At 41.8% G+C, this 26,775-nt stretch overlaps 1 protein-coding gene across 2 annotated transcripts in view; it reads left to right on the top strand.

Moving 5' to 3' along the window:
• The window catches only part of SLC16A9 (solute carrier family 16 member 9), a 53,964-nt gene that overhangs the window by 9,512 nt on the left and 17,677 nt on the right, over nt 1–26,775 (top strand). For both annotated transcript variants that reach the window (XM_004583401.2, XM_058671665.1), the window contains exon 2: nt 21,726–21,957. In XM_004583401.2, the coding sequence (XP_004583458.2) occupies nt 21,762–21,957 (196 nt within the window). In that variant the 5' untranslated portion in view covers nt 21,726–21,761. The remainder of the gene's footprint in view (nt 1–21,725; nt 21,958–26,775) is intronic.

Here is a 26,775-nt window from a genome sequence, read left to right as displayed (position 1 = left end):
GTGAGCCTTTCCCATTCCATTGTGAATACAGCCTTACAGCCCCACAGAAGCAGGGACCTCCCCTTCTTCCTGCCACTGACCTTCTAAAGACCCTGTTATTTATTTTGCTGAGTCAAAGATTGGAGCAATCATTTGAATGTGCAGGAAAGTTAGGTACCTGGGTTTTCTATGCATTCCTCCTCTCATTCATATAGATTTGTCCTGCTTGGTACAAGGGACAGGGAATAGGCTTGAAGGTCAGATGCTTTCCCTTGAGGTTCATCTTGCCTCTATCTTAATGGTGTCTTCCTTCCTGCAAACCACTACCCCCATGGCTTTCAGAAGCCAACTCCCAAGCTGACCTCTACAGGCTGTCTCTGCCTTCATCAAAAGATCACACATACCCCCCCAAAAAGGAGCCTGAAGTCTCCAGCCTCATCTCCAGCCTCTTCCGAACTCTAGATCCACATTCCCAATATCACATTTCTTATTTTTTTCTCTAAGATCTCACCTGGGGAAAACTCTTAGTGTTAGGGATGTGAATTCATCTTGAATCTTTGCTCGCTTAAGAGATAGTGACCATCTGTTGTGATCCCTGTCATAGCAGGTGCCCAAAAAGGTATGACCTCCAAAGGCATAACAGCCTCAAAGAAAGAGAATGGGTTTAATGGATTGGCACTTTGGAGAAGGGCATTCCAGCTAACTCCAGCAGCCAGAGTGTGAGAAGGAAAGGGCTAGGGCTTAAACCTGAGTTGAAGAAATTTAAATTGGTACCTAGTAAAATCTCAACAAACCTATATGGAAAGAATGAATAAATCTGCATACAAAACTTGCTCATCTGCTTGTATGTTCATATAATTAATCAAATATGTTTCATTCAACAAAATTAGTTGAATGCCTTCAAAAGGCCTTATACCTAAAGAGACATGATTGAAGGATAACTTGTTGTAAACATGTAGAGAAAAACCAAAAGAAGCAGGTTATTAGGTATAGGTTTAAAGATCTAATATTTACTGTCCTATTGGTGCTATACAGATTTATAAAACTGATTTCCCACTTTACTCTATTTTTTGAGTAAATTTACAGTTTCTCTGACGGGAGACAAACTGCAGAGGACAGGGATGATCGCGGTTAATTTCCTGGTGAGTTCATAATAATACGTGATAGAAAAGCTCAGGCTCTGCTAATGGATGATGTGGGACAGCAAAAGAATTTGAAAAGTTGGGAGCTGAATTAAAAACAGAGATCTATGGCTGCAAAGAGGGGCTCTGGTAGCAGCTTGGCAGGCGAGCTGCAGCCGGTGAGAGCACCAGGGGAGTCCATTAGCAGGCAGCTGGGGAGGCCAGAGCTTCACACAGGGATTGCGAAGAAACAGTGTATGTAGTGCTGCTGCACGTTGGCAGAACTTGGGATGCTGGACAAGGAGGAGGAACAAGGATGCGAGAAGAGGAGGCCCAGGGCATGGGCAAGTGGAAGGGTGCTGTTGTTAGCCTTCCAGATGAACTTCTGGGGAGGAATTCTGGATAACCTGAGTTCAAAGAGCCTGAAAACATCCAGGTGGGGTCCTAAGAGAGTGGTTGGAGATCGGTAGAAATGAACATCCAGAATTTTGGACACAACTGGAGACTTGAGTCTGATTCTTTTGAGTGTCATGGTCACTTGGTAAAGCCAGTGAGAGCTTCAGGGGCCGTGGGGAAGTAGGTTCATGGAGCTAATGCGGTAAGTGATGGAAAGGTTAAGGTCATGCTGACATAACCAGGAGGAGCTGGTAGGAATGAGTCACCACAGTAAGGATATTTTTCTTTTGTTGCATCAGAACCAAAAAACATTGAATTGAGCAGTTATAAGGGAGGTGATGGCAGGGAGAATTCTATCTCAAGCATTTCTTTGAAGAGAATCTTGAAAGATTCACCTGCAATAACAAAATATGTAACACTTGCTAAATGTTTACCCAATGCTAAATTCTATGCCTACTAATGCCCTACAACCAGTTATGGCATCTCCTACCTGTCAGCGTGGGCTTTACTCATCATTAGAAAAACACTTGTATAGAGATGCTGCTTTAAAATGGGGGACATTTTTTTGCTGTTTTATGTCTATTTGTGGCATTACCTTTTTGATCAGCAAGTTTTAGAAGCAAGCTCCAAGGAGTCTTTGGAACAAGGAACGGGTCTTTTTGAATCTGGAAGGAGCAGAGCTGAGCTCCAAGAGAATGCAGACAAGCTGGACGGTGCAGGACTTGGGAGACAAGTTGATTTTAAGGAGTCAACTTGTAGCGGTTGTCAGTTGGTGGGTTCTCACCTCTGTTTTACCGACAAAAGCCCTGGTGACTGTGCAGCTGCATCCGGAGAAGGTGCTGGTTAACAGGTGCTTTCTGAGTTGAGGAGAAAATGAAACAGAGCAGAAGGGAGGAACAAAACAGGGAGGAGAGAGGAGGAAGGTGTTGTTTTGGCCTCAGTGGCTTTTTGTTTGGTCTTTCCTTGGCTGTGGGTGAGCAGAGGGCTCTTGTCCTTGTCTCTCTGGTTCTTTCTCAAAGAGACCTTCTTTGCATTTACTCTCACTTGCCAGGAAATGGTCCTAAGAGATGTTGAAAATGCCGTTTTGGTGGTGGAGGGAATGTGATAATGTAGTATGTGCATGTGTGTGTTTGTGTACATGTGGGGGGAGGCGGAGAGAAAGAGAGCTCCAACATCAGGAGAGGGAGAGAGAACCAAAGAGGGGAGAGGGAGAGAAAAAGGTATTTTCACAGCAGGTGACTCCTCTCAACTGTGAGAAGTTGTGCTGTTGCAGCAGAGAATGAGGGCAGTGGAGGAGTTTGGACCAGATGTACTTACAGGAATAGGGCTTTTTAGCTTTAGGAGGGTGAAGCTCAATCAGGCTAAAAACATCTTTTTGTAACTGTGTTATAAGACATAGTTTGTGTCTAGAAGGGACAAAGAGTTCATCATTTATATTGAGAATAGTGTGTGCTAGGTACTGTCCTTAAGGCTTTATAGAAATTAATTCATATGATTAATAGAGTAATCCAAATGAGAAAAATACTAGCATTTCCCCATTCTATAGGCGAAGCTAAATGAGAAACTCCAAAGTTAAAGTAGCTGTTGGAGAGCATATTCATGGCTGGGACATATGCCCAGGTTTTCTAAGACCTAGCCTGTTCTATCATTCCTTACTTTAAATTTTCCAAAATGCAAACCTCCATGTCTAAATATCTGTGGGTGTACTTCTATGAACTGTAGCTACTGAAGTAACAGGAAAGTGAAAATTCTACCTGCCAGTGGCCCAGGTCCTTGGGTTGCAGCCACCTGTGATGGAGCTCCCCAGCTCTAGGCTTCACTGGCCCAGGCCTGACTGTTAACACCATTGGAGAGTAAACCCATGGATGGAAGATCGCTCTGTCTCTTCCTCTCTCTTTCCTTCCTCTGTCTGTTTCACTACTGTTCAACTAACTAAATAAATCTCTAAAAATTATATATAGAGAAATTTATATATAAATCATCTATATCCACATATAGATATAGATACATAGATATATAAGCAACGGGGAAGGTATTTTCTGTCCTTGGGCTAGCATTAGTGTGCATTTTTGCTCCCTCTGGAGCTGCAGAGTGAAATCTGAGCTCAGCCAACAGATTTTGAGAATTTGCCACATCGAAGTGTGGGGTTGGTGGTGTTGCTAGTGGCAGTGAGGCTGAGCCAAATGTCACAAGTGGCGAGGGAGCTGGAGACTGTGCATTCCTTTGTATTCCTGCTGTACACCACTGTGCTTAGAAAACAATAAGTCAGGTTCTCCTGAGAAGGCCCCATTGTTCTGCTTCCTTGTTTTGTGGAGTTTTGATTCTGGGGAGAGGGACTACCTATTTTTCATAAGCTTACAATTCACATAAGTTCAGTAGTGTGTTATAAGTTGTGCTTTGAAGAGTCACTTCATATGTTTTTCCAATATCACCTTTTCCTATTTTCACAAGATTAAAAAACTCTGCACATCTCTAGATAAATGGACATATTCATTTTCCAAATTGTATGTAGGGGCAAAGTTCCTCCCCCACTGTTCCCAAAATTTGTTTAAAGGTTTATTTTATTTTTTATTGCAAAGTTAGATATACAGAGAGAAGGAGAGACAGAGAGGAAGATCTTCTGTCCGATGATTCACTCTCCAAGTGACCACAATGGCTGGTGCTGTGCCAATCTGAAGTCAGGAGCCTGGAGTTTCCTCCAGGTCTCCTATGAGGGTGCAGGAACCCAAGGCCTTGGGCTGTCCTTGACAGCTTCCCCAGGTCACAAGCAGGGAGCTGAATGGGAAGCGGGGCTGCTGGGATTAGAACCAGCACCCATATGTGATCCCAAGGTGAGGACTTTAGCTGCTAGGCCACCATGCTGGGCCTTGTTCACAAATATTGAATAGAAGATCAAGAAGATAGCTTTGTCCCATGGCCATTAGTCCTACAAGAACCGTTGATTTTGTTCCTACAACTTTGCTGTGATTTTCAGTGGAGATTTGGGGATGTAGGGTGAACAAACTTTGTCATTGATAGTGTAGATGGCAGGGAGGAGCTAGAAGGACCACCAAGCCTGGCTGCTGCATCCAAGTGGCTGAGCTATATTGTTTAGGTTTGTGCCTACCCGCCCCCCACCCACATTCGTATATTGGAATCTTGACTCAAGGTGATGACATTGGAAAAAGGCCTTTGAGAGATGATTAGCCATGAGGATGGGGGCCTCACACATGTGATTAGTGTCCTTATAAAAGAGAGAGACCTGCTCCTCTTCCACCTGTGAGCACACAGAAGCAGAAAGTGAGCTCTCCCCAGATACCAGATCTTCCTTTCCTGCGGACTTCCTGCCCTCCAGAACTCCGAGCAATGAGTGTTGGTGTTTACGAGCTGCTGGGTACATGGTATTCTATCACAGCAGCCTGAACAGAGGTCAGAGCTTACACCTGCTCCAGGGCCCTCTGGTCCCCACAGCTGTCTTGCCTTCTCCTACCCCATCTTGCCTGTTCCTCTACGGTTACTGGTCAGGAATTATCCTTCCAACCTGTAGGGCAGTGGTCCTGGCAGCTGATTAGAATACCTATGAGCTTTTGAAAGCCCAGGAAAGGTGAAGCTCTGTTGGAAGGCAATCAGCTGAGGAACTTGGCTGATAGGTAGACCCCCCTAGAAGATGCCGGGGCAATAATGTTCAGAGTCGCCATGATTGGGCAGTGCTTTGCCGGGAGTGTCTGTGGGCAGTCCGGCTCAGATCTCAGGATGCCTTTTAAAAACTGCAGATTGTGAAATTCCCAGCTGTTAAGTTTTGAACCCAAACCTTGAGAGGAAATCAAATCCTAGTGGAGGCTCAGTATCCCTTACCCAAATTATCCCTTGTTTTGCTTGAACACAGAATGAATTTCAATTAAAAAGCTTGCAAATTCTGGAATATTTGGATATAGATAAGAAGATATCTTTGGCGTGGAATGAAGATCTAAAATGAAATTCATGTAAGTTCGGCACACACATTAGTCGCACAGCCTAAAGGTGATTTTATGTCTATGGGTCACAGTCAAAATGTAGTATAGTGTTCCCTTTTGATGTGTTGTTGGTTCATAAAATGTTTGGCATTTGGGGGTTAGAGGCACTTAATCTGTCCTACATATCATTTTTAAATGATTCCAAGTTGCAATCTGCCAACATCCTAAGTTTCAGTAGTCATTAAAGATGGAAAAAGTGTTAAAATATGTAGATTCCTTTTAAAAAATGCAAGAGCTAGTTACTGTGGAACCTGGAATGAGTCCCTATTCCTTAGAAAATGGCTATGGAATTACCAAGTATCATACCTGGTTATGAAAATGACTAACGTTGGTTAGGCTTTTTTATCCTTATTAGGGACTGAGCTTTGCATTTTCAACCTGTTGTCTCATTTGACAGCTGGAAGGTCTAGGGCTCAGAGATGTTGATGAACTCAAATCAACATGCCAATGGGAACTCATAAATGAAGCCTGTAATCCTAAACCATTATGCAATTCCTAATATATTCCAATTCCCTGTCTCCCTGTGATATTGTTTTTTTATAAAGCTAGCAGGAATAAAGGGAGACTATAAACAATGGAAAGTTTTGGTACCTTCTTTGCTTTTTCCTCTTTTTCCATCCTTGCATAACACAGTCTGAGGTTTCTGATACACACTCAGAAAGCTTAAATTTGTGTTTCATTTTTATTGCTCAAATTCCTTTTATGATGGTTAGTGACTCTTGTACCAGGCTGGTAGCTTTGTTTTCTTTTCTTTTGCGGAATTATAATATTGAGGAAGTAGCAAGACATAATCTGATTTTATTGCCCTGGTACAGAGCTGTTACTAGGTTGAAAATCTGGGTGTATGTGTTGGCAGGGACGGTTGGCTTGGGCAGGGTGGCCCTAAGCAGACCTCATATATGTGAGAAGGTTCCTCCAGATGTTGACTTTAACCTCGAATCAGACAATATAGGTGGTCATTGTGTCTGCAGCATTAGTTTCTTTCCTTTTAAAATGTGCTTTATTGAGGAACAGTTTGCATACAATAAAATTAAACAACTTCAACTCTTCCATAGGATGAGTTTTGACAGATGTGTACAGTTTGCAGTTTATATTAATTTTAAAAATAAGAGCCTTATGAGACTAACTCACACATAATATACCTATTTTAAGTCTACAGTTGGCTGGTTTGCATTGCCTTCAGAATAAGGCCACCATCACCACAATGCAACTTAGCATATTGTGATCACCTCTGTAGGAAGCCTCTCCAACAGGATTCACACCCATTGTCCCCCACTCACCAAGCACTAGGCTTTCTGTCTTTATGGACCTGCCTAGTCTGGACATTTCAAACAGATTGAATCACACACTTTGTGACATTTTACAGTTGGTTCCTTTCACATGCAATTTTTAAAGTTCATCTATGAACTTGCATAAATTCAGCATTTCCTTTTACATGAGGAATTATTGCTGAATAATAGTGCGTTCTATGGGTTTATCACTTTTAGCATATTGATATTATATGGTATATTGACATATAGACTAATATATGTTATCTGTATTCTACCTTAATGTATGGAATGCTTTATATAAATATTATTTTTTGATTGATAGCATTAATTTTAAAGGATGGGCATTTAACAGCTTGATTTTTATGTCCCTATTCTGAATTTTTAAACAAAGATTTGTTTTTATTTTATTTATAAGACGGACAACAGAGAGGACAGAAATAGACAGAGATGATCCCATCTGCTGGTTTATTCCTCAAATGCCTTAGTACTCCAGGCTGGGCAACGCTGAAGCCTAGAGCTAAAAACTCCATCTGTGTCCCACTGGAGTGGCAGCAACCCAAGCACCTGCTGCGTGCTGAGATGTACGTTAGCAGAAATTTGAACTGCAAGTGGGGGAGCTAGGGCTTGAACCAGGCCCTCTATGGTAGGATGTTATGTCCCTGATGGTGGCTGAAGCTCAGCCAATTGTGCCACAGTACTAACTGTCCTGGCTTAAATTGTTTCACGTCAGTATTTAGCATGTCAGAAACATGGCAGTGGTTCAGTCTTCTCTTGACCCTTGAGACAGTTTTTTCAGGGCCACCACAACCGTATGCACAGTTTGTACTAAAATTATTATTTTTAGTTTGCCCTATCAAATAGCTATCTCATATGTTAAAATATTTAGATTCGTACATATGTGTATATATTGATATTGCAGATGTGTTTTAAAACAGGTATACTTGTGTGTAGTTATACATCATATATATATTTTAAAACAGTTATGTATACCCATATATGTGTGTATATAGGTTGAACATCCCTATTTTTTAAGTCTGAAAGGCTCAAAATCCAAAACTTTTTGAGTACCAACTTGACATCACAGATGAAGTTTCCACATCTGACCTTGTGTAGCAGACTGTCATCGAAACATGGGCTATGCCATTTGAAGTGGACATTTGGCATAGTGGGTAAGCTGTCACCATGGTTGTATCTCGTATCACAGTGCCTGAGTTTGAGTCCTGGCTTATTTCCTTAGTATTGCGGCTAATGTGCAGGTGTTGGCAAAAGTAGTTGGATTCCTGCCACCCATATGGAGGACTTGTGTTAAGTTCTGGGCTCCTGACTTCTGCCTGCATAGCCTCTGTCTGTTATAAGCTTTTGGGGAGTGCATCAATAGATGGGAAATTTCTTTCTTGGTCTCTTCCTGTCTTTCTCTCCCCTGTCTCTCAAGTAAAATGAATCAATAAATAAAATGCAAAATGTATGCAACTGGAAACCATTATGTTTGTTGAAATGTCTCAGAAAGATAAATAGCGTATGTTTTCTCTGATACGTAGCAATAAGTATAGAATACAAAGCAAACTGGGAATGTAAGGGACATCTTGTAATGTGTTTATATTTGTTTTTATCCCTTGTTTATATTCCTTTGGAAAGGTTATCTTTTTGCTTTTCACTTGTGGAATATTGTGGTTAGTAGTGCAATAAGCCTATGATTATTGAGGTGTCTGAAATTATTTTTTGGTACAATGACATAAGTAAGAAAGGATGGAGGGAAAGGAGGGAAGGAAAAAGAAGTTGGAGGGAGGTAAAGAAGCAAGAAAGGTATGCCTATTTTAGAAATGCATCTACTGAGATACATGAAATATGTTGTCTTCACATTAATAAAAATTTGAAACAAATCCGTGAAATGAAAGATTGGCACATGAAAAGTATTATATAAAATTACCTTCAGGATATGTGTATAACAAATACAAGAAACATAAATGAATTTTGTGTCTAGAATTGGGTCTTAACCCCCAAATATTTTATGACGTATATGTAAATGCCTCTAAGTCTGAACTCCTGAGCAGCTCCTGAGCATGCAGGTAAGGGATACTCAGCCTGTGTATATTCTGTGGAGAGGAATCAGTACAATTTCATGAAGAATATAAGCACTTTATTTACAAGCAATCAAATACAGTGGACCCTGTTTTTTAAAATGATGTTGATATATAACTAAAAATTTATTTTACTTGAGAAGATACCTAATAAACTGACAGATATTATGAAAGCTTAGTAGAAAGTTACAACAGTGATAACTTTTCAAAGACTAATGTTGGTGTCATGTGACCATATTAGTAATAAAGGAATTGATTAAGAGTGTGTTTGGAAGTTTGTCTTTGACCTAGAGGGAACTTTTATTCTTTTAAAGATTAATGCTACTTGCAAGCTGTTATAAAAAATCAGTTTTAAATGTGTTAAAACTATTATAACTGATTACTGAAGATCTGCTTCTTATCCTTTCATAAAATTGTAGAATGAAATTACTTATGCAATAGAAAAGTGAGAGTTGAAAACTGGGAACACAGATTATTCATACCTCTGAGCCATCTTTTTTTTTTAAGATTTATTTACTTTTATTGCAAAGGCAGATTTACAGAGAGAAGGATCTTCCATCCACCGTTTTACTCCCCAAATAGCTACAATAGCCAGAGCTGAGCTGCTGTGAAGCCAGGAGCTTCTTCTGGGTCTCTCACATGGGTGCAGGGTCCCAAGGGTTTAGGCCATCCTCTGCTGCTGTCCCAGACCATAAGTAGGAATATGGATGGGAAATGGGTCAGCCAAGACAAAAGCCAGTGCCCACATGGGATGTCTGCACTTGTTCGAGAGGATTAGCCAATTGAACCATTGCATTGACACTTGGGCCATCTTTCTTAAATTCATCTCTCAGTAGATGAAATGCAATTCAATTAGTAATATATCAGTATGAATTGAAGCTTGTTTGTTCATATTTTTAAAAATGTCTGAAGAATTATTTGCTTATCATTTTTGCTAACATTAAAGTATTCAAAGATTGATTTGGTATTTGGTAATGACTATATAAATTCTTGAAGATATTAGTCGGTAGTTACTTCCGAATTCTCAGGATCCCTTTGTACAAACTGATGTGGTAAAGAATAAATGATACAGGTTCAACCTCAGCACCTGGGTAGAGGGAGTTTCCAGCAGTCTGGTGGCTGCTGGGAGTTCCCAAGCCAGGTCAGACTCAATGCTAGGGGCCCTAGCCACCACCACCACTGCCACGCAGTGAGCAAATCCTGGGCTTGCCTGGGCCTGAGAGGTTTCTCCCTTTGTGCTAAGTACTCTAGGAAGGAATCTTTTGGGAGCAAAGGCAGGCTCTGGCTCCACCTGCCACCACCATCTTACGGCAGGAGGCACCTAGGGGCAATTTGACCTTGGGTCCTGGGTGGAGGGAGCTTCCAGCAGCCTGGTGGCTGTTGAGAGTATCTTAGCCAGGTCAGACTCAATGCTAGAGGCCTTGGCCACAGCCACCACTGCTATGCAGTGAACTCTGGGGTCTTGGGGGTGTGGAATTGCTGCCTAGGGACGTATATGGATGAGGCTACTGTGTGTGTCAGTGAGGAATCAATTCTGAGGGACTCCCAATGACAGGTTCACTTTACTTGCAGGTAAGCAAGGGGACTGAGACCTGGTGGTTTGGAGGGGAGAGGCTGGACAATCTGTATGTGTCAGACTGGTATACCAGCCTGCTTATGAGTCCTGTGTAGGGCTTGTTATCACTGAACAATGCTGACCACCACATGCCAGTGCATGGAAAAGCTAGGGCTGGTGGTCTGTCTAGCAGGGCTAGATCCTAATACCTGACAGAGTGTCAGAACAAGGGACAGGTCACATTAGGCAGGGCCATGACACTAACCAGCATATGAGAGAACCAGGTCCAAGGGTAGGTTCTGTGGGGGAGGTGTGGGTCCAACTCTGGAAATGCAAGTCCCACTGGTTAGCTCAAGAGTTGGAGTGGTGATGGACTGAGCTAGGTGTGACCATGGAACCTGCCATCACTCACAGGTACAGGGACTAATAACAATCTGGACAGGTTCAGGCTGCAGCACCCACATGTACATCCAAAAACAGGGTGTGGGGCAGGCTGGGCTGCAGTGTTCACAAGCTCATACAAGGCCAAGATGGAAGGGCAGGCTATTCCAGGGAAGGGCCTAACACCCAATGACATGTATGAGATCTGGGTCTGGGAGTGGGCCAAGTGGGGGAACATGGGAAACTCTGCTAGAGGGTCATAACTCCTGCTGGTCATCACATGGCCCATGCCTAGGGGTTGGGCAATCTGGGCAAAGTAACACCAACGGTTGGCCAATGTATATGTCGGTTATGCAAGGGAGCCGAGCAAACCTTAGCTCACAAGCAAAAATAGAAAACAGGTTGAAGCACAGGTCGTGCTGAGCTAGGCTCTTACATCTAGTGGTTTGCATGAGCTAGGGATGGGAGTAGGCTGAGCAGGGCCAGGTTCTATCACCTGTGAGCAAGGATCAGGATGAGGGGCAGGCCGGGGCAGGCCAGACTAGAACATCTAAAGCAAAGGCTAAGACAGATAAGGGGCTATGCCAAGCTGGGTCAGAGTAATCACTGGCATGTGCATGGTCTATGGCTGAGAACAGGCCTGGTTGGGGAGCTAAGGGGGCCACCTGACTGGGTTGGTGTTCCCACTGGTGAGTGCAGGGGCCAGAATGAGAGCTGCGTTCTGGTCTGGATATGACTGCAGTATTCCTTGGCACAAGTTTGGACGGGGGTTGGGGGCACCAGGCCTATTCAGACTCCAGCACCAACTGGTGCTCTGGAGGACCAGGGTAGGTGTAGGATGGGCTAGGCTAGGTCTCTGCCCCTACTAAGCCATGTGTGAGCTGTGTCTGGGTGTGGACCAGACTCAGCTGGGCTGAAACATCCAACAGTAAGAACCGGAATGGGCTGAAGGCCAGTTAGGAAAGGCCACTGTCCCTGCTAGGACAGGAAGTGGACTAAGTAGGGCTGGCCCATGGACCCACTGGTGTGTGCAAGATCTGACATTGGGAGAGGTTCTGATGGAGGAGATTGGAAAACTCCTCTATCAGGACACAGTCCCTGCAGGTAAGCACAGGAACCGTGATAGGGAGCAGCCCAAACCAGGCCAGAGAAAGATACCCACCAACATACATTTGGCATAGATCAGGGGTGGACCAGGCTGAACCAGTTCACCTCACCTGCTGGTGAATCCAAGCACCAGAATAGAGTGTGGGTCGGGCCAGGTTCCATCACAACACATACCAGTACACATTAGGCTGGGCTGGGTGCTGGCTGGGCTGGGCTAGGTTGTAACCCCCACTAGCGGGAGCTGGAATTGAGGGTGGGCTGGGCCAGACCAGACTACAGCACCTACTGGCAAATGTTGAGGCAAAGCGGGCCATGTTAGACTGGGCTGCAGCACCCAACCAGCACATGTGAGAACCGGGGGTAGGGAGCAAAGCTGGTAGCAGGGCTGCGTAGGGCTCCCCTGCTGGACCACCATTTCTACGGAGAGTGAATTGGAATGGGAGCAGACCAGACTGAGCAGGGCTATAACACCGGTGGGCCTCATATGAACTAGATCAGGGAAAAGCCAGGCTGGGCTGACTGTTCTTACTGGTGCAAGCATAAATCAGAGTGGGTGAGGGTTGGTTGGGCTTTGCTGCAGCATCATCTGGCAGATGCTGGCACTGGGGGCTAATTCTGTTAAGTTAAACTGTAGAACCCCGGGAGAGTGCATGATTCAGGAGTGGGAGTGGGCCCAGTAGGGAAATAGTGGGCACCTCCCTCTTGGGTTATTGCTCCCACTGGAGAGCATGAAAAACAGGACTGGGGCAGGTGTGGCTAGCCAGAACAGCACCTACCAGCATGTGTGTAGACTGGATAGTGGGGCTGGTTAATTGGTACTAGGCTTCATGTTATATGAGAGCTGAATGGGGTGTGGAACAGACTGGACCAGACAGCTGTACATACTGACAAGCATGGGAACCAGGGCAGGGAGTGGGACTGGTGGGGGTTATTGTGGGCTGCTCTGACTAGACTGCAGCTCCCACTGGTTTATGTGAGGGCCGAATGCGTGGTGGGCAGGATCGGGCTGGACTCCGACACCCATTAGTTCATATGAAAGACAGGGCTGGAAACAGAACTGACCCAGTAATTGCAACCACCAGGACACGCATAAGCTGATTTGGGTGATGGACAGTGTCAGACACACAAGAATCAGGTCTGGAATTACCTCAGATGTAGTTTCTTTGGGTATCCCTCAACTGAACTGCTGATCTCAGAACCCCAACCATGAAGAGAATTGCAGGTTCCATGGTCTGAATGTGGAGCGCATGTGTCAAAGCTGAGCCTCCTCAGAGGAGCATGGACAGCATATCCAGGTGCACGTGGAGAATATGACAGACCATAGGAACCTGCAGAGAACACCAGGTACCACAAGAGAAGACACAGGAGTGGAGAAACCAATTATCTACACCAGCTGTGTGTTGGTGCTGAAAATCTGGGCAAACGGAGACTCTAAGGTGAACTATGTCAGCCTGTGAATTCTGGAGAGATTTCATGGTGTTTGGAATGGCAAGACTGGCAGAAATTCAGAACTGTTGGACTCTCAAAACCACTTGAACAGTGCGCTTGGAGTAAGCCCACGTTGGGGACCCTGGGATGGATGGGAGGCTGGGTGGGTGGGGCTTTTCGCTTTATCTCCCACTTTACCCCAGATACAGAAAAAAGAAGAGAGAGAGAGAGAGAGAGAGAGAGAGAGAGAATATCTGGAAAAAAAGAAAGACAGAGAGCTAAATAGCACAATAAAGTATCCCTTTGACCAAAAAAATACATATTTGTAGAGGCAGAATGAGTTTTGGGGGGAAGGATATTATGAGTCCTAGAACCAGAGATCTGTTTTTGAGTTTATGAAACTTGTTAGCTATGTTGGAGTCAGAACTAAGACAACATTTTCAGTTGTTTTTTGAAAAGCTTTATTTTTTAACAGCTTTATTGAAATACACCTCACATACTGTGAAAATGACCTATTCAATGGTTCTAGGCCCTCACTAAGTTGTGCAACCTGTATCACCATCTCTTTTCTAACATAGCCATCACTTCAAAGAGAATTTCTTCCCTCTTTAGCAGTCATTCCCTATAGCTTCACCTTTTATCTGCCCCAGCGGTATCTGAGGGTTTCAGTATTAAGGGTCCTCATCTATGGTTTACAGCCTAGTAACAGAAGTGGCACAACTGTAACTGAGGAAAGATCACTGAACCCTGTGCAATTCAGACTTTTGATTCACCCCAAAAAAGAGTTGATCAAGAGAAAACCAATGTGGATTCAGTTATTCCCCACCCATACCCCCCAAAAGAGTAGTTACATGGTCCTAGGCACCTCCTGGAAAGTACTTTAGCAGCAGGTAATTTGGTAGTGATTGGAATTCACACAACTATGTACAGTTTTTGATCTCCTCCTCTATTTCATTAGTGTAGCATATATGTATATGTTTCAGGAGTAAAAAGCTCTGTGACAGTATTGAATATCAAAATAAATTTGAATGTTCTATTCTGACCATCTGCATCTAAAAGAGAATTGCAGTGGGTAAAGAGTTGAGGGTGCAGGAGTGGGGTTATGTGAACAGAGCCGAATGCAATCTGAAGTGTTGGAGGTCAAAGCTTTATTATGAAGGAAATACAGACTTATATCAATAGTCCTTTTCATGTTCCACAGGAAGTGACTGAAGCTTGCCAACTCTCCTTTCCCTTTAACAAAACAAACATTGGGAGGTATGCTTTCATGCTAATGATAATCTAATGATTGAATAGTGATATCTTCTTATGGTTAGTTTTAATTTCATGCTTATCTCTCTCCTCTAAGAAAGGGTCAAAGTACATGGATCATGTTTAATTTGAAAGTTGAGATCAAGAAACATACTTATACCTTAAAGTTAATTTCTTGATATTCCATTTGTTAGTTCTTTTTGGTTTAAACCCTTTTTGGAATAAGCTCTTTTCAATTTGTAGCAAACCACATGGGAGGTTTTATTCCAGCAGGATGAAGGCCATGGGGATGGGAGTAGAGGCAGAGAGGAGAGAGGGAAAGAGATGTCTCCTGCCACTGTGGCAGGAGAGGGCTCCTGGGGAAGGGGAGAAGCAAGAAGAGGGTGATACAAACGAGTGAGTGTGTCTTTTTGTGGCCGGGAGAGGGTGTCATGGGGCCATGAGCAGTTGGTGGATAGGTCCGTGGGTGAGCCCTATTCAGACTGTCGGGGCCTCAGAGGATTGGTAGGTGCAGCAGTAGACGAGAACCAGGAGGAGGGGCCTCAAGGGCTTGATGGATAGGCCGTCAGGTATGGTGCCATGAGATTACAATGGACCGGTGGAATCAGGATTACAAAGTTAGAGCAGATTGGCAGACAAAAAGATTTGAACCTAAAGGGCATGTGAATTTTAAGGGAGGTGAAACCTAGGGGAAATAGATATTTAAAATGGTGCAAAATCCAAAATGGTGGGGGGTCTTCCAGGGCCTATGTTCAAGTGACTATATTCCTCCCTTTTGTTATATGTAAAGGAAAAGGGGTGTTGTTCTCTTCCATAGCTTCTTCTAGCTGAGTTTGGGCACAGTGTTCTCTAGGCAGTGGTCTCATGGTGGATGGGGAAGCAGTGGGAGGTTTGAAGTGGCTGGTATCCCTGCAGAAGAAGCTGGTTGAAGGTACAGTTAGAATTTTTTGCATTTGAGTGTGGATGACATAGTAATGGAGGGAGGGGTTACTGATTAGAAGTCCTTTTGAAAAGGTAGCTTCAGTTCTTCCTGAGGCTTGCTTGAATACGTAGTCTCTGTGGGTTTGTTTTGATGAGGAGTCTCTCTGGGGTGCCTCTGTGGTGGGTAGATCATCATGGCGGGTGTTGACCTTCTGTGCAGACTCTGCATTCCAAACATTCTTGGATGGGAGTGTCCTTTTGGCTTTGGCAGGGTACTGGGGTCACTTCTGCTCAGCCCCAATACCATTAGATTACTATAGTGTGACCAGATGCTGCCTAAACGAAAGTACTTAAACAATCTCCCTTATTGTCTCTCATCTTAAAAAGTTGTCTAGACAAGCAGAGTCTTGATTTGTTGGCATTTTGGTTAAAAGAGATTCTAGATTCTCCAAGATTTTACTAGAATGTACTAAGATGTGTACATATCTTAGAAGCTTATGTTCATACCATTAGATGAATAACAATTCAAACTTTAAATATGCTCATGGGACATTAGTCCCCATAACACATTGTTTTTTGGCACTTCTACATCTAGTTTTGTGTTAGGAGGGAAAAAAAATCCCACCACTTACATAAAATAATTGGCTTATTACTGCTAGGACAAACGATATAAGGTATAGAAAGAATTTTATGTTTAATTATAAATAAGCTTCTTGAAACACATCATTCTTAAATTTCAGAGGCAAGAGAAGTGTCTTTCTAGTTTTGTTTGCCTCTGTGAGCTCAAGGAGAGCTGCCCCCTATAACTCCATGAACAATATCAAGTCCACATGGATTTCAAGCTGTTTTTTTTTTTCAAGCTGTTTTTGTGCTATCCCGGGGCCACCTCTACCCTATCCTATTTCCCATCATTCTCTTAAAGTGACCTCTTCTATGATGCTTTTTGCTCCTGCTCTTAGCTTGGTGGCTTTCATTCTCTTCCACTCCTCAACCCTGAATCCATACAATGCCCTTGGAATCCAGTCGTGTACTCTGTGCACCTGTCTACCTTCCTCACTGGCTGTCAAGAGGTCCTAAAGGGTGATGACCCTGCTGTCTGTTTCTTCTGATTTCCCAAAATATCTAGTTTAATATCATTTAAATTGTAATCAAGCACTATTTTGAATAAAGCCATTTCATCATACTGCATTTTTATAGACTTTTGGGTAAGTGGGTTTAGTGGACGTTTAGGTTTATTTGGAAGACTGCAGAAAGGGGTTTGTCTCATTGAATCCCAAAGTAGGAGTAAGGGAGGAGGATAGTGAGAAACTTTCCTAAGGAAGGTGTGGCACATTCATATATGGCTGACTGTGCACTAACTGTACTGCCCAGCCTTACCTTTGGCCCAAATAGCATCAATTTGGGTGTAGACAGTTAAGATAATAGGTTGAAAGTATTGTCTGCTGAGAGAACCTGGGACTCAAAACAGTCCAGACCAACCTATCCCACAGCTCCTTGCAGAATGTACACACTAAGCAAAACAAGTGACAGTAACTAATATACAGCCACTAACTTTATTCCTTGGAGATAATGTGGTAAAAAGACACAAACACCCCTAGACAGTGAACTCATCTGGCTGGTTTTCCTGAAAAAAAATATTGGGGGCTCGTCTGGAATTTCCCCTCCAAAGCAAACACTCTGCTTCTACCACTTCCACTTTCCTTTCCAGAATGATACTGAAGATGTTTGTGCTGGGAGCTAACCTGGTAGAGGACGGAGGGTCTCTGATGATCCAGGGAAGCTCTGAGTGGTCCCCAGGAGAATTCCAGCCAAAAATCACCCAAGAAGGTGTAGAGCGCTGACTTCTCTTAATTTCACTTCTGACTGGACTACTCTTCTCCTTTGAGAAGAGGAGAGTCCTGGACTCCCCTGGAGGATTCTCCTTGGGGTCTTTTCCCTTGAAGTGACTCACATGGACCTTTGGAAGACCCTCTCCACAAGCAAGTTGAGGAGAGTGCCGCCTCAGAGTTCCGGTTTCAGAAACCTGTTTCCTAAGCAGCCTCTTACGCTGGTTCTCATGTGCTTCAACATGCATTCATTTCTTAGAAGGAGCCTTACAGGAAGCCTACAGGTTCCTGCAGTCTCATAGTAGGCAAATTGTCCTCCTCTGTTCTTTTGTGAGCCACCAGGGTCCTTCTGTTTCCAATGTTTGACTGCTGCTGAGACAAGTCCAGATTCCTGTCCAAGAGCTGATGTTTTATGAGGCTGGACATAATGGTGAGAGTAGGAGTGAAGTTTTATCTAAGTAAGAAAAACAAAAGCATCATACAATCTAATTGGAGGAATGGTGGAAAGAGACCAAGCAGCTTAGCTCCCACAGTCTAGGGTTGTTTGTGTCTTCATTATGTAATCTACAGGGAACAAAGGTAATGGTTAGTTACAGGGAAGGCCAGGGGCAGTTGATGGAGCATTTTTAGCAAGTTTTTATCAAATCCTAGATCCTGTCATTGAAATCTAGATGCCATCATTGAAGCCTTGATCTTTTCATTGATCACTGATAGTATCTGTTACCAGGGATTTCTGCCTTGTTCTGTTTAGCGTGTATGCACTGACATGGAGCAGCGGCATTCCATGCTGGTAGGGAGCTTTGGGATGGCTTTGCTCTGGCTGCCTTTAGTCTCAGGCTCTGTCAGTACCTACAGTGTCCATCTTTGGTTGCCAATAAAGAAATGAATACCAGGTCACATCAAAATAATCCATTGGGAGTATTCCTGGGAGTTCAAGGTGATGGATTGATTGACAGAAGGTTTCATCAATGTGTTTTTGTGGGGCTCAGTCAACTCAAAACATTTGCGTTTTCTTACAGCATTAAACTCAAGATTCAAAGTCCTGGGCAAGCCAATTTACTCTTTGTTTATTTTGTGGATGGGCCTTATAATGCTAGCTTGCTCAAGGTCAAGGAAACTTTATTAACAGTTTCAACTGTACTGTACTTGTAGGGTAAACCCAAATCCTGCAAAAGGAAATTGGGTGCCCTGTCAGCAAGAGAGATATCAAGCTAGATTGTCACTAAATCATCTTCCAGAAAATTGGGGAGAAAGCATGGGTGAGCGGTATGTAAGAAATAGAAGAAACCACAGAAGAGTGCTACCCTGGCAGAAAACAAGAAATTGCTTAATAGTGTTTTTTTTTTCTTTTTTGCTATGCCCTTTTTTTATATTTTAAGCTATGATATAATGACATATCAGAAGTTGTTAGTTAACCTTATAAAAACTTGTCTTTTTGGTCAGAGTTGATAGACATGCAAATTTTGTGTTTCAAAGGTTTGTTCTCCTAAATATTTATATTGTGAAAAGAATGCCTCTAGCTCCTATGCTACATGCTGAATTGTTACCCAAGGCTAGGCAAGGCAAGGCAAGGTGTGACCAAGGTGTAGGAAGGCTCTCTGACGAGCTAGGTTTGCAAATTGGCAAGGGAGGTAATCCTCGCCCTCCCGATCACTTCTTATTTCCCAGAAAATACTGGATTTGGTCAGGCTTCTGCTGCTCTGTGTAAATATGTAGTTTGACTCAACTGCTGATTTGAGGATTTCAGTAAAGGTCAATCTCTCATGCGTTTGCTTGTGTAAGTTCTTAATCTGATGTATTTTTTTTCTGTCCTGTGTTAACTAGTTTTGAAAATTAAGACTGTTTTCATTAAAAAAAATTCTAAGCAGGAATGGTAAATTACTAAATTGCTGTTAGACAACATAGACAATAAAATAGGTAACTTCTATTAGAGTAACTTCTGATGCAGAGAAGTATCTAATTATTTAAAAGGGTTTCAGTATAATAGAAGTTTGAATTCTGTCTGTGAGCACCATTGTGCAGTTTGAGGTTTCTGGAATTTAGACCCTGCAATTTTGTGTACAGATCATAAAAAGATCTTTCAGTTATTAAATATTGAAAATTCATTTATAAGAATTAGATGAAACAATAGCTTATGGAGTGGTTTGGTAAAACCTGCAGGCAGAGGAACTTGTGTTAAACTTGGCAATAAATCTCCTCTGTTGGTGAAGAGTCACAGAGGGTGTTGGTTGTCCACTCTGGGGACATGGAAGTCAGACCTTGTGTCTGCACATGCATTGTGCTGTAAGCTATTTGAGAAGTTAGAAAAAGAAAGAAAATATTTGAAGTTTTTAAAAAGATGATAGCAAAATTTGTTCTTATTTCAAAGTTTCACAATTGAAATTTCCTTTTTTCTGTTGAATAGCATACCAGGCTTAGTGTTTAACACATAAAGCAGCAGGCATTTTTCTCCAGTTCATCACTTTAGTAAGAACGCAGTAGTGTTATGTCTAGGGCTTTTACAAAGTTAAGAGAGCATTTGCATTTTTCTATTTTGAGCATTACTGTAATTATATTTTATCAAATGTACTTTCAGTAACTAGAGGTTGTCATATGGTTTTGCCCTTATATTGCTGAATATAGTAAGGTTTATATTTTCTACTATTAAAGCACTGATTAATCATTACATTAAATCTTCTATGATTAGTGTACTACTTTAACCATTTAGGAAAGGATTCCTTCACACATAAGAGAGGTTTTTTTTCTCTTTTTTTTATTATTGACAGATTTTTCTGCCTTTTTTAAAGCTTAAAATATGTCCAGAAATAGCCAAGATTAGAAATGTCAAATGACTTCACCGATGAAACAACATACAAACATTCATATTGTGAGAACTCCAAGTCAAAACTGTAATAAAAATTGTTTTAAAACAACAGATTCGGGAAAACCCAGAAGTTTCTCAACACTCCCAGTATTTCTGGGGAAAACATAAATTAGTTCAATCTCTTTTAAGATAATTTGATAATACCAATTATAACTGTGGAAATACAGTCTCTGAGACACAGCAATTGCTCATTTGGTTTTTACCTAATACCTGGGCATGTAGTCAAAAAAGGTGTGTGATATGTAAAATTATTCACTGTAGCAATGGATTTCACTGTAAATTGTAGGGAGCTAGTTAAAGTAAGATAAACTTACTCACACTAGAATATGATAGAGCCGCAAGATTGATTGAGAATAGTCAAGAGGTATTGATGTGAAAGATCTTGAAGTTGTCAAGTAAAAACAAGACAAACACTAAGGTATATAGTTTCTGTTTTTATTTTGTATGTCCATGCATGAAGACACTCTAGAAGAATGTTAAAGAAACTGAAAACATCAGTTACCAGTGTAACAGATGGGGACTGGATAGATGGGAGACTAAATTTTTGTATAATTTTGTCCTTGATTTTTGAACCATAATAATGGCATTCAATAATTAAGTAAATCAATGAATAGTCAGATGATGAGATCTATGTATTTGCATAGATGTATCTCAAAGACTAAGGATACTTTGTATGTTCTGATAGAGATATATTTCCAAGAATGTTCAGCAAATATAGCAAGACATGGAGTATAGTGGGTAACATGCTGCATTTTCTTGGAAATAAGGGAAACCTAAGAATGTCTGCTTGGTTTTGTTTGTACATGCATTTAAAAACTCTGAGAGGATGTGGATTGGCTATTTGGGACCAGCTTAATTGTCCCAAGGCTTGAGGGGGCTGCTGGCAAGTGACCTTCCAATGAGAGCCTGCTGGAGAGAGATGGCATCCTTTAAAAGAAGCCACCTCTCAGCTCACCACCCCTTCCTGCGGTAGCTGCACCCAGTGAATGGTTGGCTTGGGTAAGGGCAGGGCCAGCTCAGGACAGCTCTGAGGGATCACCTAGAGTCCAGAAGTTCCCTTCTTTATGTTGAGGCTGCCTTTCTCCTGCTGCTACAGGTATTGACTTGAGGCATCTCGCATAGATTCTCTTGCTAAAAGTTGGCTTCCCAGGAAACCCAAAAACCTTAAACCTAAACTATCTGTGGTTCATTTGTGGTTGAACAGGGATGAGGACAGGATTGGGAGGGAAGCATTTTTTTCTGTGCTTTCAAATAATGATAATTAAAAAATGTTTTGTGTATGTGCTTACATGATTCATTCAATTAATAAATACAAATTTAAAAGTTTTATTTATGGTCATAAATTTATGATATCAATGGTATTTTATTATTTTCTGTGGATGTCTTTAGTGAATAAATGAAAATTTTAAAGTTTATTTACTGTGTCAATGGTATTCTATTAGTTTCTATGGAGGTCATTAGAGAATCTTTTCTGTTTAATTATGAGCTATTAACCTAAAATTCTGTGCTCCACCACTTTCTAAATATGCTTTTCTTCTCTGTTTGGTTTTGTTTAGACCTTCCAAGAAACGCTCCCTTGATTTCACCGTACAATGGAGCTGAAAAAATCACCCGATGGTGGATGGGGCTGGGTGATTGTGTTCGTCTCCTTCTTAACTCAGTTTTTGTGTTACGGATCCCCATTGGCTGTTGGAGTCTTGTACATAGAGTGGTTGGATGCTTTTGGTGAAGGGAAAGGGAAGACTGCATGGGTCGGATCCCTGGCAAGTGGAGTCGGGTTGATTGCAAGTAAGTGGATAAACCTATGCCTCTTCTTACTCTTTAATCCTTGAATTACATTTAATGGACCATTTACACTGAAGAATGCAGTGTGTATTTTCCTGCCCTCATTGAGATTATAGTAGAATCCTCTCACTGAAATGAATCTGATTGGAAATATAAAAATTCCATTTCATACTCAACCATTCATTCATTATTCATGATTTACTGAGAATGTCAAGCAGCATCAAGCAGTATGGTGGCTGCTGGAGAAGAGGTCCAGCAAGCATGTGGTTTCTGATAGACTCACACCTTTCCATGAATATGAAGAAATCAGGCAAGAAAAGGCAGCAGCAGCAAATATGGTATGTACAAGCTGTGTTGGTGACCAGAGACCAAACAATGCTCTGCCATCAGTCCTTGGAGCACTTTATTGCCTCCGGATTCCTCCTCTCTGGCCCAGGTGCTTTGTTGGCAAACATGAGTCCTACAAACCTGGACACATCATAAAAAGAATCAAATGGGTGGTCTGGACTTAGAATGAAGTCCCACAAGTGAAATGGAGTAGTACTTACATTCTACCAACACACATCCTTCTATGCACTCTAAACTGTCCTAAGATTATTTACAGTATCAATTACAGTGCAAATGTTATGTAAATCATTGTTATAGCATATTCTTTAATGAATAGTGACAACAAGAGAGTTTGTACACATTAAGTATAGATGCAGTGTTTTTTCAGAGTATTTTTGATCTGTGGTTAATTGAATCCATGGATTTAGAGCTACAGATACAGAAGGGTCAACTCTGTCAGCAAATGGTGGCTAGCCAAGAGCGAACCACATTGATCATCTAGTCTTGACACTTTTTCTAGAGAAACAAGTTGATCAGCATTACATTGGCAGTGGAACAAATTGAACTCATCTTCGAGATCCTCATGGTTGGCAGTGGTTCTTACTCAGGGAGATAATTGAAATAATCAACAGAAATTGCTTGAAATGTAATTGCTTGGTCTCTACCCTCAGACATTATAATTCCGTTGGTTTGTAATATGAGCCAGATACGTAGATTTCTTTTTAAGTTCCAAAAATGATTTTTAGTTGGAAACTAGTGGCTTAAACCCCTCTCTATTTAGATTTCAGCCTTACATTTTTGGTGACTCCCTGCTGTATGATTTGTTTTGATATTTTATTACAATTTATAAGGGGAACTACTATAGTTTTCTGTTTGGGAGTGGTATTGCTAATGCCACATAAAAAATCATGAAAAATAAATTATGTGTCCAGTACCTTTGTTCTGGTAAGGCTCTGGTGAAAAAATGTAAATTGATATCTTTATGTTATTTAATGTAAGATGAATTTATGTAAGCGTATATGCATATTTAAATACAGAGAACTTATAAGCATTACATATATTCATTATGTAATTGCTATTAAATTCAGTACATATATGCATTATTTGAGCTCTAAAAAATTCGATTTGTTACTTATCAATGGATAAGCAATCTACATTTAAAAATATTTATTGATTTTTTGGAGTGTTACAGAAAAAGAGAATTTCTATCCAGTAGTTCACTCCCCAGTTGTCTGTAATGACCAGCGCTGGGCCAGACTGAAGGAGTCAAAAGCTTCAACTAGGTCTCCCACATGAGTGGCAGGAACCCAAATACTTTTCTCATCTTTTGCTACTTATCCCAGTAAGTATCTGAATTAGAAGTAAAGCAGCTATGGCACAGACTGGCATATATATGGGATGCCATCGTGGCAAGTGGCTGCTTTACTGGCTCTGCCACAGTGACAGGTTCAGGAATCTTTATCTTAACTAGCTTCTCCGTTGCAGACTGTGCAATACTTGAGAACCACTCTATTGGAAATTGGACAGTCGATTTTATATATCCATTTGATGTGGCTACCTTCCCTGGTTATTCAGATATTAGTATGTAAAAGTGTTCTGTAAATGGGAGTAAACTCCATAGCTACCTTTCAGTACAGGAGTTTAATCTAAGTAGATTTGATTCAGTTTGTTTAAAGTCTCAAGAGCAGAAATGAACTTTCCCAGGAGAAATTCTGCCTGAGGGCTGTGGTTTCGGCCTGTGCAGGGAAGTTCCAACTTGCCCTTCCTGGTGGCCTGCCCTATAAATTTTGAACCTGCCTAGCTAGGCAAATATTACCTGGCCAATTACATATGCAAACTCCTTGCAATGTATCTCCTGATGCATATTTCCTATTGTTTTCTCTTGTAACCTGACTAATATAGGAGGAATGGAAGAAAGATAGCTGAACTGGAAGATGGCCTGGTCTTGCTTGTTCTATGATAAGCTAAAGCGCCTTTGGGGTGCATGTTGTTTTTCAAATCCAAGGAGAAAGGCAAAGTCATTTTTCAGACAACTGATTTGCTGAAACATCAAGATCTTTTATTGTGTGGTTTTGTATTCAGGCAGCTCTCAAAATTGCCTCTCTTGCTCTTTGTTCTTAATTTCTCCAAAGACCTTCAAACAAATGCAGTGAGTCAGTAATCATATCCCCTGATTAGTAGAGTGAGTCAGTGGAGCCAGCCTCTCTTGCTGAAAGAATGGTGAGTGCTGGCAAAGCTAGGTTTGAGTATTACTCTTCAGCATGTCAACTCCTTCTAGGAGGACTGAGTTCTTGCCTCTCGGATGACTCTGTTGCATTACTCAGTTGCTGGTATCCTAGGCAAGTCCACAACCTGTAAGAATAATGGTTAGGTTTGGATGAGGCTTTCTATCATTCTATATGACACCAGCAAGGTGATCAATGTATATGAAATCAACAAGTTGAGTGGTTGTGGCTCCTTAGTGCCTCTCTCTCTTGTGGAGATAAACTGGAGCAAGGAGGGGAGGATCTGCTGGTTTGGAGGAGCCCATGGCAAGAGCTGTCTGCATTGCAGTACGAGCATATGGGCCTAGTGGGTCTTTATTGATAAGAAATCCTCGCCACATGGCAGGCCCATGACATGCCTAATGTAATATTTTATTGATTTTTGTACCATCAGCCAGCTTTGGCTTTAGTGCAGCGGACGCAGCCATCCTTCCACTCTTGGGACTCTGAAACTTTTGGGAGAAAAATATGTGTGGTAGTTGTGTTGATTTTCAATAATTTTCCTAACATTGACTTAGAGTATGAGAAATTATAAACTTGAAGATCAGTTTACTACATTTCCACCTCGCCCCCACATTTAGAAGGCATTTTCATTTCTTTTGTTGACATAACCACATTTCCTGGCTCAGTTTAGTGCTCCATTCCAGCACCCAGGGGTGATATCCCTTTCCTGGAATCTTAAAACACATGCACTGAACCTTTCCTTTGCTGCTTATTGCCTGTGGTCTTGGGTTTTAGTTTAACTTTGTATATGTTTGCCTCGTAGTTCAGGTCCTGGATTGTGTATATATTTCTTCATATTCTTTCCTAACACTAGACCCTAGTGTGGTGCTGACCAACACATCAGACATATATGACTAGGAATACTTGAAATGTAGCTCATTTGAACTGAAATGTATAAGAAATGCACATTACAGTGTAAGAAATACACATTAGATTTTGAGGATTGCTCATTCATGATGGTGAAATGATCATGTTATGGGGATATCTGGTTAAATAAAATGTATTATTAAAATTAATTTCATCTCATTTTCATTATGTTACTACTAGTTTAAAATTCCCTATATGATTCTCCCATGTGACTTGATATGTCCATTATACAAAGCAGTTTTAGTGGCTATTTAGTAAATAGTGAAGGAATGTGACAGTTATTCCATTTTACCTAAATGTAAAGTTACTACATTTCAGAATTTGAGGCGAGTACTTATTGCAGTCCATTTTCCATCACTGTAGCAGAATGCCTGTGATGAATCAGGTTATGAGGAATGGCAGCTTATTTTCATTCCGGAGGCCAGCATGTCCAACGGTGTGGCTCCGTGATGCCTGCATCTGCTTGCAGAAGCCTTTCTATGTCATTGCTTGGTGGAAAAGCCAAAAGGCAAGTGAGAGCATGACAAAGGGAGAAAACAAAAAGAATGGATTTCACTGTAGCCACCTGTTCTCAAAATAACCGACACACTCCCTTGTGGACAGCATTAATCCTGTTGTGAGGGTGGAGTTCACAGGACAAAAATCATCTCTTAAAGGTGCCACCACCTCTCAATCCTGCCACATCAGGAACTAGTTTTCCAATCCATGAATCCCAGGAGGCATTGTTTACTCTGTAGCAGGAGCCTTCCTCTATGTCAGCTTCAACAGCTAGCAAAATTTAACTTTGTTTTCTATTCCCAAATTACCATTGAAGGGCTGAAAAAAGCAGTATCCTCACTTTGTTTTGAACTATCTTGGAAGCTGTTTTTCGTCTCATTTTTCTTCTTCACCTGTGAGCATAGTAAAACACTTCTGCATTTGGCTTTTCAATTTCCCTTCCCCTGCTTATCTAAAATTGCTGTCAACCTCTCTGGCTTGTAGATAGCTAGCAGCAAGACATTCTCTGTTTTGTTTTATATTTAGATGTCAGATGTCCGGGCCCAGTGCCTTGCGTGTGCCAGGATCCCATATGGCAGCCAGTCTCCCGGCAGCTCCACTTCCCATCCAACTCCCTGCTTGTGGCCTGGGAAAGCAGTCAAGGATGGCTCAAGGCCTTGGGACCCTGCACCCGTGTAGGAGATCTGGAGGAAGCCCCTATCTTTGGATTGGCTTATCTCCCGCTCTTGCGGCCACTTGGGGAGTGAACCAGCAGATGGAAGAACTTTCTCTGTATAACTCTGCCCTTCCAATAAAAATCAGTGAATCGTTAAAAACAAAGTCAGATGTCTAAAAATCTTCTTTCTTTCTTTCTTCATTCCCT

Source organism: Ochotona princeps, chromosome 13, assembly GCF_030435755.1.
Source record: "Ochotona princeps isolate mOchPri1 chromosome 13, mOchPri1.hap1, whole genome shotgun sequence".
Taxonomy (NCBI): Eukaryota; Metazoa; Chordata; class Mammalia; order Lagomorpha; family Ochotonidae; genus Ochotona; species Ochotona princeps.
The sequence above is the reverse complement of the archived record's forward strand: the minus strand, read 5'-3'. Positions and strand labels throughout refer to the sequence as shown.